General features: G+C 57.4%; 2 protein-coding genes across 29 annotated transcripts; both read left to right on the plus strand.

Moving 5' to 3' along the window:
• Nucleotides 1-7,548: 7,548 nt before the first annotated feature.
• LOC143696514 (uncharacterized) lies at nucleotides 7,549-10,013 on the plus strand. The gene is made up of 2 exons (XM_077192968.1): nucleotides 7,549-7,698; nucleotides 9,433-10,013. The coding sequence occupies exon 2, from the start codon at nucleotides 9,438-9,440 to the stop codon at nucleotides 10,011-10,013; it is 576 nt and encodes a 191-aa protein (XP_077049083.1). The 5' UTR covers nucleotides 7,549-7,698; nucleotides 9,433-9,437.
• Nucleotides 9,972-11,456, plus strand: LOC143696512 (uncharacterized). Of its 28 annotated transcripts, XM_077192951.1 has the most exons (4): nucleotides 9,982-10,114; nucleotides 10,169-10,234; nucleotides 10,288-10,329; nucleotides 10,395-11,456. In XM_077192951.1, the coding sequence occupies exons 1-4, from the start codon at nucleotides 10,110-10,112 to the stop codon at nucleotides 11,422-11,424; spliced, it is 1,143 nt and encodes a 380-aa protein (XP_077049066.1). In that variant the 5' UTR covers nucleotides 9,982-10,109; the 3' UTR covers nucleotides 11,425-11,456. The 28 variants fall into 28 exon arrangements, with proteins under 28 accessions (XP_077049080.1, XP_077049073.1, XP_077049066.1 ...); XM_077192965.1 differs by lacking the exon at nucleotides 10,169-10,234 and having other exon boundaries at nucleotides 9,972-10,126; nucleotides 10,452-11,456; XM_077192958.1 differs by lacking the exon at nucleotides 10,169-10,234 and having other exon boundaries at nucleotides 9,972-10,126; nucleotides 10,288-10,304; nucleotides 10,358-11,456.
• Nucleotides 11,457-13,649: the final 2,193 nt, after the last annotated feature.

A 13,649-nucleotide genomic window follows, 5' to 3' on the forward strand; every position in this document is an offset into this window, starting at 1 on the left:
TTCCTATAGGAACCTATAGAACCCTACAGAACCCCCCCCATATCCTATAGAACCCTATAGGAACCCTATAGGAATCTATAGAAACCCCCCATATCCTATAGGAACCTATAGAACCCTATGGGAACCCTATAGAATCCCCCCATATCCTATAGAACCCCCCCCATATCCCATATGGAACCCTATAGAGCCCCCCCACATCCACTACAGGCCCATAGCCCCTACAGCCCCTATAGAACCCCCTATAGCCCCCATAGCCCCCCCACGTCCACTACAGACCCCATATCCCCTATAGAACCCTATAGAACCCCCTATAGAACCCTATAGAACCCCCCTAGCCCCCATAGTCCCCCCAGATCCACTACAGGCCCCATAGCCCCTATAGAACCCTATAGAACCCCCTATAGCCCCTATAGAACCCTATAGGACCCCCTATAGAACCCCCCATAGCCCCCCATGTCCACTACAGGCCCCATATCCCCTATAGAACCCTATGGAACCCCCGTAGCCCCCATAGCCCCATAGCCCACCCTGTCCACTACAGGCCCCATAGCCCCTATAGAACCCTATAGAACCCCCATAGCCCCCATACCCCCCCCCCACATGCACTACAGACCCCATATCCCCTATAGAACCCCCCATATCCCATATAGAACCCTATAGAGGCCCCCCACATGCACTACAGGCCCCATAGCCCCTATAGAACCCTATAGGAACCCCCATAGCCCCCATACCCCCCCCACATGCACTACAGGCCCCATATCCCCTACAGAACCCTATAGAACCCCCCATAGCCCCTATAGAACCCTATAGGACCCCCCATAGAACCCCCATAGCCCCCCCATGTCCACTACAGGCCCCATATCCCCTATAGAACCCTATAGGACCCCCTATAGAACCCTATAGAACCCCCCTAGCCCCCATAGTCCCCCCATATCCACTACAGGCCCCATATCCCCTATAGAACCCTATAGAACCCCCTATAGCCCCTATAGAACCCTATAGGACCCCCTATAGACCCCCTATATCCCCTATAGAACCCCCTATAGCCCCCATATCCCCTATAGAACCCTATAGAACCCCCATAGCCCCCATACCCCCCCCACATGCACTACACGCCCCATATCCCCTATAGAACCCTATAGAACCCCCTATAGCCCCTATAGAACCCTATAGGACCCCCTATAGAACCCCCCATAGCCCCCCATGTCCACTACAGGCCCCATATCCCCTATAGAACCCTATAGAACCCCCCATAGCCCCTATAGAACCCCCCATAGCCCCCCCATATCCCCCCCCCCTCCCCCCCCCCGGTGACTCAGAGCCCCCCAGGGTGGGGGAGGGGCGGGAGCTCCACACGGGCCCCCCCCTCCCCTCCCCTCCCCTCCCCCCCCCGCAGCTGCATTGGTGACTCACCGAGGCCGCAGTGCTGGGGGGGGCACCTATGGGGGCTATAGGGGACCGGGGGGGCTGGGGGGCCGTGGGCACCTATGGGGACCCATAGAGACCCATAGGAACCCATAGGGACCCATAGGAATCCATAGGGACCCATAGGGACCCATAGGGACCCATAGGGATCCATAGGGACCCATAGGGACCTACAGCAAGAGCCATTGGGACCCATGGAGGGAGGCAGAGAGGGACCTATGGGGGCTATAGGGGACCGGGGGGGGCTGGGGGGCCGTGGGCACCTATGGGGACCCATAGAAACCCATAGGAACCTATAGAAACCCATAGGGATCCATAGGAATCCATAGGGACCCATAGGGACCTACAGCAAGAGCATTGGGACCCATGGAGGGACCTATGGGGGCTATAGGGGACCGGGGGGGTCTGGGGGGCCATGGGCACCTATGGGGACCTATAGAGACCCATAGGAACCTATAGAAACCCATAGGAATCCATAGGAACCCAGAGGGGCCTATAGAAACCCATAGGAACCTATAGGGACCTATAGGGACCCATAGAAACCTATAGGGACCCATAGGAACCGATAGGAACCTACAGCAAGAGCCATTGGGACCCGTGGAGGGAGGCAGAGAGGGACCTATGGGGCTATAGGGGACCGGGGGGGCTGGGGGGGCATGGGCACCTATGGGGATCCATAGGGACCTATAGGGACCCATATAAACCCATAGGAACCCATAGGAACCCATAGGAACCCATAGGGGCCTATAGGGACCCATAGAACCCATAGGGACCCATAGGGGCCTATAGGAACCCATAGGGACCTATAGGGACCCATAGGAACCTATAGGAACCCATAGGAACCCATAGGAACCTATAGGAACCCATAGGAATCCATAGGAACCCATAGAAACCCATAGGGACCTATAGGGACCCATAGGAACCTATAGGAACCCATAGGAACCCATAGGGACCTATAGGGACCAACAGCAAGAGCCATTGGGACCCATGGAGGTTCCTATGGGGGCTATAGGGGACTGGGGGGGTCTGGGGGGCCCTGGGCACCTATGGGGATCCATAGGGACCCATAGGAACCTATAGGGACCCATAGGAATCCATAGAAACCCATAGGAACCCATAGAAACCCATAGGAACCTATAGGAACCTACAGCAAGAGCCATTGGGACCCATGGAGGGACCTATGGGGGCTATAGGGGACCAGAGGGGGCCTGGGGGGCCATGGGCACCTATGGGGATCCATAGAGACCCATAGGAACCCATAGGAACCCATAGGAACCCATAGGGACCCATAGGGACCCATAGAAACCCATAGGAACCTATAGGAACCTACAGCAAGAGCCATTGGGACCCATGGAGGGAGGCAGAGAGGGACCTATGGGGGCTATAGGGGACCGGGGGGGGCTTGGGGACCTATAGGGACCCATAGAAACCCATAGGAACCCATAAGGACCTATAGGAACCCATAGAAACCCATAGGGAGCCATAGGAACCCATAGAAACGCATAGGGACCCATAGGGACCCATAGGGACCTATAGGGACCTACAGCAAGAGCCATTGGGACCCATGGAGGGACCTATGGGGGCTATAGGGGATCGGGGGGGCTCAGGGACCTATGGGGACCTATGGGAACCTATAGGGGACCTACAGGGACCTATAGGGGCAGGCACGGGGACCTGTGGGTCCATTGGGACCCATGGAGAGCCATAGGGACCCATAGGGGCGGCCATAGGGGACACCCGGGGAGCCTATGGAGACCTAGAGGTGGATTTGGTGTGGGGACCCTATAGAATGCATATGGGACCTATAGAATGCATATGGGGACGTACAGAACGTGTATGGGAACATATAAAATGCATATGGGAACCATATAAAATGTGTATGGGGACGTATAGGATGCGTATGGGGACGTATAGGGTGCATATAGGAACGTATAGGGTGCGTGTGGGGACGTATAGGGTGCGTGTGGGGACACAGCGGCATACGCAGCCCCTATAGACAGGAGCACCTATAGGTGGGTGTGGCACCCACGGACGGACGGACGGACACGGGACGGGGTGTAGGGGGTGTGCAAGGGGTGTGGAGGCGCCTATAGGGGTCTATAGGGATCTATAGGGGCCTATAGGGATGTGTAGGGGTCTATAGGGATCTATAGGGGTCTATAGGTGTCTATAGGGGTGTGTAGGTGTCTATAGGGATCTATAGGGTTCCATAGGTGTCTATAGGGGTCTATAGGGGTGTGTAGGTGTCTATAGGGATCTATAGGGATCTATAGGGGTGTGTAGGTGTCTATAGGGGTCTATAGGGATCTATAGGGATCTATAGGGGTCTATAGGGATCTATAGGGTTCCATAGGTGTCTATAGGGGTCTATAGGGGCCTATAGGGGTCTATAGGGATCTATAGGGGCCTATAGAGATCTATAGGGATCTATAGGGGTCTATAGGGATCTATAGGGGGCCTATAGGTGTCTATAGGGGCCTATAGGGGCCTATAGGGGTCTATAGGGATCCATAGGGGTCTATAGGGATCTATAGGGATCTATAGGGGTCTATAGGGATCTATAGGGGTCTATAGGTGTCTATAGGGGTCTATAGGGGTCTATAGGGATCTATAGGGATCTATAGGGGTGTGTAGGGGTCTATAGGGGTCTATAGGGGCCTATAGGGGTCTATAGGGGTGTGGAGGTGCCTATAGGGGTCTATAGGGGTCTATAGGGGCCTGTATGGGTCTATAGGGGTCTATAGGGGTCCATAGGGGTCTATAGGGGTGTGTAGGTGTCTATAGGGATCTATAGGTGTCTATAGGGGTCTATAGGGGTGTGTAGGGGTCTATAGGGGTCTATAGGAGCTTGGGGGATGTGTAGGGGCTGTGTAGGGCTATAGGAGGAGTGTGTAAGGTGTGAGTAAGGCCTGTGTGGGTGTGTAGGGGCTGTGTAGGGGCTGTGTAGGGGCTGTGTAGGGGCTGTGTAAGGGCTGTGTAAGGATGTGTAGGGGCTGTGTAGGGGATGTGTAGGGGCTGTGTAAGGGCTGTGTAAGGGATGTGTAGGGGCTGTGTAGGGGATGTGTAGGGGATGTGTAGGGGATGTGTAAGGGCTGTGTAGGGGATGTGTAGGGGCTGTGTAGGGGATGTGTAAGGGATGTGTAGGGGCTGTGTAGGGGCTGTGCAGGGGCTGTGTAGGGACTGTGTAGAGGCTGTGTAGGGGGTGTGTAGGGGATGTGTAGGGGATGTGTAAGGGCTGTGTAGGGGATGTGTAGGGGATGTGTAGGGGATGTGTAAGGGCTGTGTAGGGGATGTGTAGGGGATGTGTAGGGCTGTGCAGGGGCTGTGTAGGGACTGTGTAGAGGCTGTGTAGGGGGTGTGTAGGGGATGTGTAAGGGCTGTGTAAGGGCTGTGTAGGGGCTGTGTAAGGGCTGTGTAAGGGCTGTGTAAGGGCTGTGTAGGGACTGTGTAAGGGGTGTGTAGGGGATGTGTAGGGGCTGTGTAGGGGCTGTGTAGGGGCTGTGTAGGGGCTGTGTAGGGGCTGTGTAAGGGCTGTGTAGGGGCTGTGTAAGGGCTGTGTAAGGATGTGTAGGGGATGTGTAGGGCCTGTGTAGGGGGTGTGTAGGGGCTGTGTAAGGGGTGTGTAGGGCCTGTGTAGGTCTATAGGGGTGTACACCCCTGTGCAGGCCTATAGGGCTCTATAGGGGCTGCCTAGGGGGGGTCTCCGTGTGCATCACAGCCCCCCCAGAATTCACCCCCGGCCCCATTGGTGCCCCCCAGACTCATTCACGCCCCATTCATTCATCCCCTTCCAGCCCCATTCACCCCCTAGAGCTAATTAAACCCCCAGCCCTAATTAACCCCCAGCCCTAATTAACCCCCAGCCCCATTCATCCCCTCCCAGACTCATTCACGCCCTGCCCCATTCATTCACCCCCCGTTCATTCATCCCCTTCCAGCCCCATTCACCCCCAGCCCTAATTAACCCCCAGCCCTAATTAACCCCCAGCCCTAATTAACCCCCAGCGCTAATTAACCCCCAGCCCTAATTAACCCCCAGCCCTAATTAACCCCAGCCCCATTCATCCCCTCCCAGACCATTCACGCCCTGCCCCATTCATTCACCCCCCCCCCCCCCGTTCATTCATCCCCTTCCAGCCCCATTCACCCCCCAGCGCTAATTAACCCCCAGCGCTAATTAACCCCATCCTAATTAACCCCCAGAGCTAATAACCCCCAGCCCCATTCATCCCCTCCCAGACTCATTCACGCCCTGCCCCATTCATTCACCCCCCCGTTCATTCATCCCCTTCCAGCCCCATTCACCCCCCAGCCCTAATTAAACCCCCAGCCCTAATTAACCCCCAGCCCTAATTAACCCCCAGCCCCATTCATCCCCTCCCAGACTCATTCACGCCCGGCCCCATTCATTCATCCCCCGGCCCCATTCATGCCCTCCGAGCCCCATTCATTCCTTTCCCCCGCCCTTTTCACGCCCCCAGACTCATTCACGCCTCCATCCCATTCAGCCCCTTCGAGCTCCAAATGAAGCCCCCAGCCCTAATTAACCCCAGCCCTAATTAACCCCCAGCCCCATTAATTTCCCCCCCCAGCCCTAATTAAACCCCCAGCCCCAATTCACCCCCCAGCCCCATTAATTTTCCCCCAGCCCTAATTAACCCCCAGCCCCATTCATTCTCCCCAGCCCCAATTCAGCCCCCAGCCCCAATTCACCCCCCCAATCCCATTCATCCCCCCCACCCATTTAACCCCCCCCACCCCATTAATCACCCACCCCAACCCATAACCCCCAGCCCCATTTAACCCCCCCCATTCTCCCCAGCCCCATTCATACCCCCCGAGCCTCATTAATCACCCCCAGCCCCATTTAATTTAACCCCCCCACCCCATTAATCACCCCCAGCCCCATTTAATTTAACCTCCCCACCCCATTAATCACCCCCAGCCCCATTAATCATCCCCCAGCCCCATTTAACCCCCCAGCCCCATTAATCCCCCCAGCCCCATTTAACCCCCCCACCCCATTAATCACCCCCAGCCCCATTTAATTTAACCCCCCCACCCCATTCATGCCCCAGCCCCATTTAATTTAACCCCCCCACCCCATTAATCACCCGCAGCCCAATTAACCCCCCACCCCATTAATCACCCCCAGCCCCATTTAATTTAACCCCCCCACCCCATTAATCACCCGCAGCCCCATTTAATTTAACCCCCCCACCCCATTAATCACCCCCAGCCCCATTTAATTTAACCTCCCCACCCCATTAATCACCCGCAGCCCAATTAACCCCCCACCCCATTAATCACCCGCAGCCCCATTTAATTTAACCCCCCCACCCCATTAATCACCCCCAGCCCCATTTAATTTAACCTCCCCACCCCATTAATCACCCGCAGCCCAATTAACCCCCCACCCCATTAATCACCCCCAGCCCCATTTAATTTAACCTCCCCAGCCCATTAATCACCCCCAGCCCCATTAATCACCCCCAGCCCCATTAATTTAACCCCCCCACCCCATTAATCCCCCCCCAGCCCCATTAATCACCCCCAGCCCCATTAATCACCCCCAGCCCCATTTAATTTAACCCCCCCAGTCCATTAATCACCCCAGCCCCATTAATCACCCCAGCCCCATTAATCCCCCACCCCATTAATCACCCCCAGCCCCATTAATCACCCCCCCATTTATCCCCCCCCTCCACCCCTACCCCATTCATCCCCCCCAGCCCCCGCCCCACCCCCCCCTCCCATTCATCCCCCTCGTTCATTCATCCCTCCGCGGCGGGGCTCTCTGCGCATGCGCGAGGTTCCCCCCCCCCCTTTCCCCCCTCCTCCTCCACGACCCCACCCCTTTTTTTTTTTTTTTTTTTTTTTTTTTTTTTAATTCCCCGGGCCCGGCCGGATTTTATGAATGGGCCATTGACGTCATCGGAGACCCCCCACGTGGGGCCCCCGCGCGTATAAAGGGGGCGGAGCCGGCGCTGTCCGCGGTGCTGAAGGGCGAGACGGCGGCGAGACCACCGCGACCCCTCCCCCCCCGCTCGCTTCCCCTCCCCCCCCCTCTCCCCTCCCCCCCCGTCCCTTATCGGGACCCCCTCCCGTCCCCCCTCCCCCGCTTGGAGACCCCTCCCCACTTTTCTTCAAGACCCCCCCCCCCTCCACCACCACCAATTTTTGGCGCCCCTCCCCCACCGAGCACCGCCCCCCCCCGGGCTGGAAAAAGGGGGGGGGGACCCCCTCGGATCGGCCGAGACCCCCCCGGAGCCGGTAGGAGCCCCCTCCCCATTTGGGTTTTGGGGTGGGTGGGGAGATTGGGTGGCGTCCCCCCCGCCCCCATGGGGGTTTTTTTTTTGTGGGGGTGGGGGCGGGAATGTGGGGGTGGGGGGAGGGGTGCGAGGAGCGCGCGGGGAGGGGGAGGGGGGGGGATGGGCGCGCGTGGGGGGCGATCCCGAAGGGGAGGAGGGGGGAGGGGGGAAGGGCGGGATCCGCGTGGGTGTGGCCGTGGGGGGAGGGAGGGGAGAGTGGGAAGGTGGGGGAGGGGAGGGGAGGGGTCGCTCACGTGCGGGGGAGCGCGCGCGCACGTGGGGGGGCTCGGCGGGGAGTGGGCGTGGTCAGGCGCGCGCGCGAGCCGGGCGCGCTCACAGGTGGGGGGGGGGGGCGTGGGTGTGACCCAGGTGTGTGGGTGTGACCCAGGTGTGTGGGTGTGACCCGGGTGTGTGTGTGGGTGTGTTCTGGGTGTGCTCACACGTGCGTGGGTGTGACCCAGGTGTGTGCTCCAGGTGCGTTCACACCTGTGCGTTCACACCTGCGCGTTCCACGCGTGTTCTCTCTCTGTGTGTGTGTGTGTGCGCACCCGTCTGCGCGTGTTCGTTGCCTGGGACCGTGTGTGTGTGTCACCCTGCGTCACCGTGAGTGTGTCACCCTGCGTGTGTCACCCTCTGCATGTGTCACCTGTGTGTGTCACCCTGCGTGTGTCACCCCGTGTGTGCGTGTGAGTGTTCCCCAGGTGCTCACACCTGTGCGTGTGTCACTCTGCATGTGTCACCCTCTGTGTGTGTCACCCTGCGTGTGTCACCCTGCGTGTGTCACCTGTGTCACCTGTGTCACCCCGCGTGTGTCACCCCGCGTGTGTCACGTGTGTGTGTGCGGTGCGAGTGTTCCCCAGGTGCTCACACCTGTGCGTGTGTTCTCTGTGCGTGTGTCACCGTGAGTGTCACCCTGTGTCACCATGTGTCACCATGTGTGTCACCTGTGTGTGTCACCATGCGTGTGTCACCCTGTGTGTGTCACCCTGCGTGTGTCACCCTCTGCACGTGTCACCATGCGTCACCCCTGTGTCACCGTGAGTGTGTCACACTGTGTGGGTGTGTGTGTGGGCGTGTTCTCCAGGTGCTCACACCTGTGTGTGTTCCGTGTGTGCCCACCTGTGTGCTCACACCTGTGTGTGTGTGTTCTGTGTGCTCACACCTGTGTGCTCCTCACACCTGTGTTCACACCTGCACCTGTGTGTTCTGTGTGTGTTTTGTGTGTGTTCCCTGAGTGTTCACACCTGCACCCGTGTTCCATGTGCTCACACCTGTGTGTGTTCTGTGTGCTCACACCTGTGTGCTCCTCACACCTGTGTGTTCACACCCTGCACCTGCGTGTGTTTTGTGTGTGTTTTGTGTGTGTTCCGTGTGTGCTCACACCTGCACCCGTGTTCCGTGTGCTCACACCTGTGTGCTCACACCTGTGTCCCTTGGGGGGTTCCTGGGGGGTTCCTGGGGGTCCTCGGGGGGACACGGGGGGGTGACACGAGGGACATGGGGGGTTGGGGTCCCTTGGGAACCCCAGAGTGACCAAACCCCCGCTGGGGATGGGGGATGCGATGGGGCGGGGACACCCCCACGCCGCGAGGTGGGGCGGGGTCAATGACGTCACCCGGGGCGGTGCTTGGGGACCCCACCCCAAATTTCAGCTCTCACCCCCCCCTTTTCTTTCCCCCCATCTCCCCCCCCCCAGGCACCATGGCGCCCCCTCCTCGCCCCCTCCGCAGCGCCGCCCTCCTCCTCTCCATCACCCTCCTCGTCCAGAGCCGCCCCCAGCCCACCCCGCAACCCCCCAGGACCGCCCCGAGCGCCGCCTCCGCCGCCACCCCCGGCCCTCACTCGGTGTCCAAGCGCTCCCCGCTGCCGCCGCCGCCGCGCTCCGAGGTGCTGAAGGAGCTGCAGGAGCTGGGGCGGCTCCGCGCCGAGGCCAAGCGGGACCGGCAGCGGGACCGGGAGCGGGAGCGGGAGCTGGGCTGGGCGAGCTCGCGGCAGCTGCGGCAGCAGCAGAGCCTGGAGCATCGGCTGCTGGAGCGGCGCTACCAGGAGCTGGCCGAGAGCCGGCGGCAGGCGCAGGCGGCGAGGAAGGCGGCGGCCGAGGAGGAGCGTTTGGCCGACCTGGCCTCGGATCTTCTGCTGCGCTACCTGCTGAGAGGGCCCGGAGGCGCCGTGGCCGAGGATAACGGTCCGAGGAGGAGGAGGAGGAGGAGGTGGAGGAAGGGTTTGGGGACGGGAAGGATGGGTTTGGCGGTGAGGAAGAGGAGGATGAGGCCGTGAGGAGTTTGGGGGTTATAAGAGGAAGGATGGGTTTGGTCTGGACCTCGACGATGACCTCGGTGGCCGCAAGGGCAAGGGACAGGTTTGGTCTCGGCGATGACCTCGACGGTGACCTCGATGGCCACCAGACCTACAGGACCAAGGACAGGTTTGACCTCAACGATGACCTTGGTGACCACCAGACCTACAGGACCAAGGACAGGTTTGACCTCAGCAATGACCTGGTGACCACCAGGCCTACAGGACCAAGGACAGGTTTGACCTCAGCGATGACCTCGGTGACCACCAGGCCTACAGGACCAAGGACAGGTTTGACCTCATGATGACCTTGGTGACCACCAGACCTACAGGACCAAGGACAGGTTTGACCTCAGCAACGACCTCAACGATGACCTTGGTGCCTACAAGACCAAGGACAGGTTCAGCCTTGGCAACGACCTCAACGATGACCTCGATGGCCACCAAACCTACAGGACCAGGGACAGATTTGACCTCAACGATGACCTCGGTGACCACCAGACCTACAGGACCAGGGACAGGTTTGACCTCAACGATGACCTTGGTGACCACCAGACCTACAGGACCAAGGACAGATTCGCTTTTGGCAACGACCTCAACAACGACTTTGACGCCTACAAGCCCAAGGAGAGATTCAACGACCTCGACGCCTACAAGGGCGCCTACGACGCCAACGACGCCAACGAGGTCTTCAAGGTCAACCGGCGCTTCAAGCTCAAAGAGGACTCGGGCCGCCTCGAAGGCCAACGACGCCCTGGGCGGCGCCTTCAAGATCAGGAGCGGCTTCGGGGACCTCGACGGCAACGGCGGCTTGGAGGACAACGAGATCCTCCCGGCGCGGGGCCACCGGGGCAACCGCATCGCGGCGCCTTCGTCCCCGTCATCATCGTCATCCTCGGAGGCGGCCGCCGGCGATTCGGAGGAGGCGTCGCCGCAGGACCCGGCCGAGGTGGACGAGCTGGACCCCGGCACCATCGACCAACTGATCGAGCTGTCCAGCAGGCTGCACCTGCCGGCCGACGACGTGGTGGACATCATCCACGACGTGGAGCAGAAGCGCAAGGAGGAGGAGGAGGCGGCGGCGGCGGCCACGGGCATGGCCCTGGCGGCCGTGGCGGCGGCGCCGCCCGGGGTGGCGATGATGATGATGATGATGATGAGGATGAGGAGGAGACGCCGCCGCCGGCGCTGCCGAAGCCGCCCAAAGCCAGGGCGCGGCCGCCGGAGCCGAGCCCGGCAGGACTTTCCTGCCCCGGCGCCCCCCGGCCCCGCTGAGGGAGCGCCAGGTGCAGAAATTCCTGGAGAGGGTTTTGGGGAGCCCCCCCCGCGGGTACCCCTGAGTTTTGGGGGGGGTTCCCCGCCCCCCACCAAAAATAAAAAAAAAATAAAATAAAACAAACCCCAACCCCCCCCCCCTCCCCCACCCCTTCCCCTCTCCCCCCCCATCCGTGCTCGGGTGCGTTGGCCCCTCCCAGTTCGTCCCAGTTTGTCCCAGTTTGTCCCAGTTTTGTCCCAGTTCTGGTTGTGGAGTTCCCACCCCTCGTCCCGGTCTCATGGTTCCGGTTCCTGCTCCCTCCCAGTTAATCCCAGTCCTGTCCCAGTCCCGCTCCCAGTTTGTCACCGTTGGGCCCCAGTTCCCTCCCAGTTTCCCCCCAGTTCCCTCCCAGTCTCTCCCAGTTCATTCCCAGTTTGTCCCAGTCCCTCCCAGTCTCTCCCAGTTCATTCCCAGTCCATCCCAGTCTATCCAGTTTCCCCCAGTTCCCTCCCAGTCCATCCCAGTCCTTCCAGTCCCTCCAGTTTGTCCCAGTCCTTCCCAGTCCATCCCAGTTCATTCCCAGTTCCCCCCCAGTCTCTCCCAGTCCCTCCCAGTCTCTCCCAGTTTGTCCCAGTCCATCCCAGTCCCTCCCAGTATAACCCAATCCCCTCCCAGTCCCTCCCAGTTTCCCCCCAGTTCCTCCCAGTTCCCTCCCAGTTTGTCCAGTCCCCTCCCAGTTTGTCCCAGTCCCTCCAGTTTGTCCCAGTTTGATCCCAGTCCATCACAGTATTCCCAGTTTATCCCAGTCCATCCCAGTTCATTCCCAGTTCCCCCCCAGTCCATCCAGTCCCTCCCAGTTTGTCCCAGTCTCTCCCAGTCCATCCCAGTCTCTCCCAGTTCCAGCTCCAGACCCCTCCCAGTCCCTCCCAGTCCCTCCCAGTCCATCCCAGTCCATCCCAGTCCCTCCCAGTTCCCCGCGGGGGGGTTCTCTGTAAATAAGCCCCCAATCACTAATTTTGCTAACGAATAAAAGCGACTATTTTAGTACGAGTTCCTCCCGTTTTTTGGGGGGGTGGGGGCTCCTCCTGCCCCCCCAGGGGTAAAACGGCCCCAAAAAGGGAAGAAATGACCCCAAAAATGGAATAAATGACACCAAAATGGGAATAAATGAACCCAAATGGAAATAAATGACACCAAAACAGAATAAATGACCCTAAAAAAGGAATAAATGACCCGAAAAGGGAAGAAATTACCTCAAAAGGGAAGAAATGACCCCAAAGAGAATTAATGAACCCAAAAAGGGAAGAAATAAACCAAGCAGGGAATAAATGAACCCAAAAAGGGAAGAAATTACCCCAAAAAGGAAGAAATGACCTTAAAAAAGAGAATAAATGAACCCAAAAAGGGAATAAATGGACCCAAAAATGGGAAGAAATGACCTCAAAAGGGAATAAATTACCCCAAAAAGGGAATGACACCAAACAGAATAAATGACCCAAAAAGAGAATAAATGACCCTAAAAAAGAGAATTAATGAACCCAAAAAGGGAATAAATGAACCCAAACAGGGAATAAATGACCCAAAAAAGGGAATAAGTTACCCCCAAAAAGAGAATTAATGACCCAAAAAGGGAAGAAATGACCCCAAAAAGAGAATTAATGAACCCAAAAATGGAATAAATGAACCCAAAATAAGAATTAATGAACCCAAAAGGGAATAAATGACCCCAAAAAGGGAATAAATTACCCCAAAAAGGGAATGACACCAAAACAGAATAAATGACCCCAAAAAGGGAATAAATGAACCCGAAAAGAGAATTAATGACCCCAAAAATGGAAGAAATGAACCCGAAAAGAGAATTAATGAACCCAAAAGGAGAATTAATGACCCTAAAAAAGAGAAGAAATGAACCCAAAAAGGGAAGAAATGACCCCAAAAGGGAAGAAATGAACCCAAAAATGGAATAAATGACCCCAAAAAGGAATAAATGACCCCAAAAATGGGGTAAAAAAACCCCCAAAATGATAAAATAACCCAAAAAAGATAAAATAACCCCAAAAAATGACAAAATGCCCCTAAAAAGGATAAAATACCCCCAACCCAAAATGTGATTTAAAAAAAAACCCAAAAAAGGATAAAATAACCCACAAAAACATGAAATAACCCCAAAAATGATAAAATAACCCCAAAAATGACAAAATGCCCCAAAAATGGATAAAATAACCCACGAAATAACCCCAAAAACGATAAAATAACCCCAAAAATGACAAAATGACCCAAAAATGGATAAAATAACCCCAAAAAGGAGCAAATGGGCCCCCCCAAAATCCCATTTTTAAACCCCCCCAAAATCACCAAGCTCA

This window comes from Agelaius phoeniceus, chromosome 36 (assembly GCF_051311805.1).
Source record: "Agelaius phoeniceus isolate bAgePho1 chromosome 36, bAgePho1.hap1, whole genome shotgun sequence".
Classification (NCBI taxonomy): Eukaryota; Metazoa; Chordata; class Aves; order Passeriformes; family Icteridae; genus Agelaius; species Agelaius phoeniceus.

What these genes read in the sequence shown, in the direction of transcription:
- LOC143696514 (XM_077192968.1), top strand. Translation starts at nt 9,438, where the DNA reads ATGGCGCCCCCTCCTCGCCCCCTCCGCAGCGCCGCCCTCCTCCTCTCC.
- LOC143696512 (XM_077192938.1), top strand. Translation starts at nt 10,064, where the DNA reads ATGACCTCGGTGGCCGCAAGGGCAAGGGACAGGTTTGGTCTCGGCGAT. An exon ending in GACCTCGGTGACCACCAGGC is followed by an intron (nt 10,305 to 10,357) that starts CTACAGGACCAA and finishes TGACCACCAGAC; the next exon opens with CTACAGGACCAAGGACAGGT.